General features: G+C 50.1%; 2 protein-coding genes across 2 annotated transcripts; one reads left to right on the top strand and one right to left on the bottom strand.

The window, feature by feature from the left end:
• Positions 1-449: 449 nt before the first annotated feature.
• On the top strand, positions 450-2,596 carry FTJAE_10384 (phenol 2-monooxygenase; the record flags this gene model as incomplete). Its single annotated transcript, XM_037343220.1, has 4 exons — positions 450-712; positions 774-1,153; positions 1,210-2,250; positions 2,304-2,596. 4 exons carry the CDS (start codon positions 450-452, stop codon positions 2,594-2,596), a joined length of 1,977 nt encoding a protein of 658 aa, XP_037202646.1.
• A 1,032-nt stretch (positions 2,597-3,628) lies between these two features.
• FTJAE_10383 (methylmalonate-semialdehyde dehydrogenase (acylating)) lies at positions 3,629-5,392 on the bottom strand (the record flags this gene model as incomplete). Its single annotated transcript, XM_037343219.1, has 2 exons — positions 3,629-4,683; positions 4,735-5,392. The coding sequence occupies 2 exons, from the start codon at positions 5,390-5,392 to the stop codon at positions 3,629-3,631; spliced, it is 1,713 nt and encodes a 570-aa protein (XP_037202645.1).
• Between the last annotated feature and the right edge of the window lie 608 nt (positions 5,393-6,000).

Below are 6,000 nucleotides of genomic sequence, written 5' to 3'. Positions count from 1 at the left end.
CCCGCGACCTCGAAACCCCATACACTTATCCGTACCGATCGATCTATTCTATCATACATATCCAATTAATACTACTACGCGATCTGCTCGAACGAAATCTCCAAAAACACATCTTACGACATATTCAATTTTGCGACTTCGATCTCGACGGCCTTTTCGCATCAGGCGATATCGGGGATCTCATATAACGCTTCCGGTGTGATACGCACAGCACTCGATAACTGAGTGGACAGACTTCCTCGGAGAGTATCACCTTACCGAATATACTTTGCTTTCCACAAAACTCGTCGTTTTGCCGCCAGCTTGATCATCTGCGGCATCTTCTACCTGGACTCGGAAGCCTCCGCCGCCTTTACCTCTCGCAACTACTGCCGGACGACACTCTGTCAACAGTCTGAACCGACAGAGGTCGTCCATGATCCTGTGATCCCAAATACTTCCACTCTAACATGGTGCCTAGCATTGTCCAATCTGACGACATGGACCAAATGGAAATCCCCTTTCCAGCACATCGTGAGCGCCAGGAAGGCTCTCCCCCTCCTTTTCAAGATCCTCTGGCTCTTCTTCGTAGTCTTCCTGAGCCTCCGCTAGAATGTCAAGTATGTGTCGTTGGTGCAGGACCTGCCGGTCTGATGTTGGCCGCAAACCTGACCAGATTCGGCATCAACGTTGAGGTAATTGATGATCGAGCCGATCAGACGCCCGTGGGAAGGTAAGCTTATCACCACGATTCAATTGTACCACTGAAACAACTCAATTGACCTCGATAATAGAGCCGATGGCCTTCAGCCAAAGACGATCGAAACATTCCGACAAATGCGACTATCAGATACTTTGCTAAAACAAGGTGTTCGTGTCTTCGATATCGCATTCTGGCGTAGCACTGCGGACGAACCTCTTCGTCGACTTGGTCGCGAAGTCCATTACCCCCCTATTATCGATGTTCTCGACCCCTATATTCTTTTAGTCCATCAAGGTATGGTCGAAGGGCTGTTTCTTGAGGATATGAAAAAGCGTGGCAAGGAGGTCCGTCGAAACATGGCTTTTGAGTCGTACAGCGTCCCTGACAACAAGACCGGCCCCCTCCAAGTCAACTGTCGTGCCAATGTCAATCAGGACAAGCGTTCGGTTCTGACTCAATACCTGATTGGATGTGAGTGGCAAATCCTCACACTTATTATACGCTCAGAAATTGACATTACTATTCAGGTGACGGCGCACACTCCAAGGTTCGCAAGAGTATCCCCGATGTCAAGGCTGTCGGCATGTCTCAGGCTGCCATTTGGGGCGTTCTCGACGGCGAACTGATTACCGACTTCCCCGATATTTGGTCCAAGACGCTCGTCTACTCGCAGGAGCACGGCTCAATTCTCATCATTCCTCGAGAGAGGAATATGACTCGTTTCTATATTGAGCTGAAGGCTGGTGCCAAATTTGATCGCCGCGATCTGGGTCAGGAGTTCATGATGAAGCGCGCGAAGAAGATTATGGCACCGTTCCGCTTGGACTGGAAGTACGTTGAGTGGTTCGGCCGTTATCAGGTTGGTCAGAGGGTTGCTAGTCGCTTCACTGATGGCCACTTGAGGGCATTCCTGGCTGGTGACGCCAGCCACACTCACTCTCCCAAGTCTGCGCAGGGTATGAACACCTCAATGCACGACTCATGGAATTTGTCGTGGAAGTTGAACCTTGCGGTTCGAGGCTTGGCCAAGCCAAATCTTCTTGAGAGTTACGAGGAAGAGCGACGCAAGATTGCCTTGGACTTGGTTAACTTTGACTATGAGCACGCGAACCAAATTGCCGGTGGCGACGCTATTGCACTCGCTGAGAACTTCAGGACCAACGTTCGCTTCATTTCCGGAATTGGTGCTGAATATGGTGAGAATGCCATCAACAGGCCAGGAATTGGAAACAACCATTTTGTAATGGGAGACGCCAAGCCAGGATGCCTTCTGCCTCCCGCCAAGGTGACTCGATATATCGACTCCAACCCTGTGGATATCCAACTCGACATACCTATGCTCGGCCAGTTCCGAATCTACCTTCTTATGTGGGATGTTCAACAATCAGCACCGTTTCTGCAGACCTTCTGCCATGCTATTGCAGGTACAGACTCCTTTATTAGCCGTCTATCTGCTGCAGCTAGCGCATCTTATGCTTCTCAACCTCGAGCACCAGCTCCTGAGGATGTTTACTCCCGACCTGAGCGATACACCGTTGTCAGCCACCTCTTCACTTTTGGTCTTATCAGTAAGTTCCTGCGCATCTTGTACTTGGAGATCGCTTGCTAACAAGTCAATCAGCCACTATGCCCAAGACAGAAATTGAAATCTCAGATCTCCCACCTCTTCTGCAAGACAGCCGTTGGACTTTCTACCTCGACGACATTCCCGATCAGGACACCCGTGGCTCCCTGTGCACTAACAAATGGCTCGGCAGCCTGGGACCTGGCGAGGTAGCCATCGTTAACGTTCGCCCCGATGGTTATGTCGGCTCGATAGGTCGCTGGGACTCAAGCCTTGATGAGTCTGGCGTTCAGGCAGCTCGATGGCTCGATGAATATTATGACGGATTCATGAAAATTCCAACACAGTAAGCTCGGAGGTGGTCATGAGTTAATATAAAGGACCAGCCGAAGCCACGCAAAACCCCTAAACTTACCCATACTCTATCTAAAATTCTTCGAAAGCCATCTGGGGAACAAGAGATCCCTTTGCACATTGGCATTTCCGAATTCTTGTATCCAGGAGTATGGAGTTGTTGACAATATTTATCATCCTTGATGCAAACTCCTACAGCACCCTGCTTGGGCCTGCATCACCATTGAGAAGGAATAAGCAAGACGGGCCATTGTGGCCCGATCAACCACCACTCACAGAAGGAGGAGGGACCAGGAAGGCATATTCAGAGACAGACGCTATTGTCGGCAATAGAAGAGGGCCATCGCCACAGTAAGATCGATCGCCAGATGGACGTAATCTTGCTCATGTTACACACATTTGGTAGTTGGTCACTACTCATATCACGCAATCTATTTTATTTATCAAATTACATTTGTTTATTATGATCATTATTATTAGCATCATGTTTTATTGCCGTACGTACGACTCCACATGTTCTCTTCTTATCAGCACTGAATACATAAAGATAATGTCAGCCAGAGTCTGTGCTCAGATATCTCTGTTTAGACCTGCTTTCTGATGTCCCTACGGTAAATCACATTGGTTCTCTGGTGTCCTCTCTTATCAGCTGTTTTTCTTTACCACACATCTCTCTAGTCATCTATCAGTTGTTCTTCCAATCATGCACCTCTTCGTAGGGGCAGGGTGGGATAACTGTTCTACACCTAGCAGTCAAACATTTTGAGACTGCCAATAACATAAATCATGTGTGGCATAGTAAAAATGACGAAACGAAAACACAAGATGAGTAAGACACATACAGCGAAATATAATGAAGGTTCCGATGTTTTTGAAATTCATGACACTCGGCTGAGCCCAACAGCCTGACGACTACCCTTATTATGCTAGCAGATATGCATTCTACATCAATATCCCATGTTCCATCTTCGGTTCTTGCTTGTTCGCTTTTCCTTTTAAATCAAATCCGCCATCTAGTTGCTGCCTGATTATTGTTGGGTAGGCATGGAAACATCAGCCTTTTTGGCAACGGCATCAGCACTCTGCCATAGAGCTGTTACTGTCTTAAGCTGAGTGTAGAAGTTGATGCCAGGCTTTCCGTAGAATGTGCTGGCACCACCACCAGCAATAGACTTCTTGTTACCAGTGAAAGAGAACATAGGCAGAGGGACAGGGATAGGGACATTGATGCCCACCTGACCAGCCTCAATGTTCTTGCGGAAGGTTTCGGCAGTAGCACCAGACCTGGTGAAGATAGCAGTACCATTACCATACTCGTTCTTATTAACAAGGTCGATAGCGTCATCGATGGACTCTGCGTTGAGGCAGACAAGGACCGGGCCAAAGACCTCCTCCTTGTAACAGGTCATGTCAGGTGTGACATTGGTGATGATGGTAGGGCCAACCCAGTTACCGTTAGGGTACTTGCTGGGCTTGTAGCCACGGCCATCGAGAAGAATAGTAGCGCCCTCCTTCTCGGCAGACTCAATGAGCTTCTCGATACGCTCTTTGCTCTGCGGGGAAATCACGGGACCGAGATCGGCGCCATCCTCAAAGCCACCATTGACGTTGAGATGCTTGGCTTGCTCGGCGACCTCGTTGAGCCACTCCTTGGTCTCGCCAACCATAACAAGAGTGCTCAAAGCCATGCAGCGCTGACCGGCAGCACCGAAAGCGGCACCAGTAATGGAATTGATGAACTGGTTCTTGTTGGCATCGGGAGAGACTACGGCGTGGTTCTTGGCACCCAGGTTGGCCTGAACACGCTTGCCATTAGCGGAACCACGGCTGAAGATGTACTCGCCGGCCTTGTTACCACCAACGAAGCTGATCGCTTTGATAGCAGGCTCATCGAGGATGAAGTCGACGGTGCGGTGGGCGCCGTGAATAATGTTGACAACACCTTCAGGGAAGCCAGCCTTCTGGACAAGCTCGGCAATGATCATGGCAGCACCGGGGTCACGCTCAGAAGGCTTAAGGATGAGGGTGTTTCCAGTGATGGTGGCAATAGGGATGCACCAAAGGGGAATCATGGCGGGGAAGTCTACACATGAATTAGTTAAGGTATGATGCTAGCGACTTGTCGATTACTCACTGAAGGGGCAGATGGCAGCAGTGACACCTAGGGGCTCACGGTAGGTTCGGGTCTCCATGTCCTTGGAGACTTCAAGGACCTCGCCCTTGAGAAGCTCCGGGGCGGCGATAGCAGCTTCAGCGACTTGAAGGCCACGAAGGACATCGCCCTTGGCATCAGCAAAGGTCTTGCCTTGCTCCAGAGTAATACTAGCAGCGAGGCGATCCCAGTTCTCACGAATAAGCTGGACAAATCGGAACATGATCTGCTGTCGAGAGATGACAGTAGTGTTCTTCCATGACTTGAAGGCCTTCTCGGCGCTTGCAACAGCAGCCTTCATCTCAGCATCGGTCATCTGAGGGACGCGAGTAACGAGCTCGTTGGTAGCAGGATCATGTAAGTCGATGTACTTATCGGTCGAGGACGAAACAAACTTGTTGTCGATGAAGTAAGGGGTATCGACCGCCTCGACCTTTGCGTGAGTGGTAGGATAACTGCTGGCGGTTGAGGCCAAGGCAGCCGTCACAGGCTGTAGCTGCTTGCTTGTCGCATGGATGCGCCTGGCAGCGACATGGGATGCGCCGCTTGTGATGTTAGATGAGGCGAGGAGAGAGGATCGAGAGAGGGCGGGAGTAGATCTGCTGGAAGCACCCAAGCCGCGAGAGATTGCACGACGCATGATGGCGATGAAGATGACAGTATAGTCTCTGAGGCTCAAATACGTTGTGTGTAAGTGAGAGGGACGATAACTGGGAGAGGGAGGCGAGAGCGAGAGCAAGAGCAATTGACCCCGATGACTTCCAATGAAGCAACAAACAGGATAGAATTCAGGAGGCCATGGGTTTTCTAGACTTTTATACTGAGGAACTGTCCCGGCTATGTCAATGGTGCGGAGGCAATTGGAGGGGCGTTCCTCTGAGAAGGTCACCACTTACAAGCACCAAAGGCGAGTCAGTGCGGGGCGGCAAGAGCAACTCATGATAAGCTTAGCAACTTCCCCCAAGAGCTGGGCTGGCATTTCTGGAAAGTCTGAATGTGGGGTAATTGCCGAGCGAGCTCCGGCTTGTCCGCTGGTTACCGTCAATGCCGATGGATACCACGGTCTGAGGTTTGTCTCCCAATTCAAGTCTCCTACTGGCTGAGATTGCCGGCCAGAAACTAGATCTCTCACTTCGTTTGTTCGTCTCCTTTCGCCTGCCTAATTGGGAAACATATCTATCTCAACTTCTCAAGTGACCTGCCCTCTATCTATGGACGTCGGGGTCACCTTCCATGATTCTCCAACGT

Source organism: Fusarium tjaetaba, assembly GCF_013396195.1.
Source record: "Fusarium tjaetaba strain NRRL 66243 chromosome Unknown NRRL66243_c0000239, whole genome shotgun sequence".
In the NCBI taxonomy this organism is placed as follows: domain Eukaryota; kingdom Fungi; phylum Ascomycota; class Sordariomycetes; order Hypocreales; family Nectriaceae; genus Fusarium; species Fusarium tjaetaba.
The sequence above is the reverse complement of the archived record's forward strand: the minus strand, read 5'-3'. Positions and strand labels throughout refer to the sequence as shown.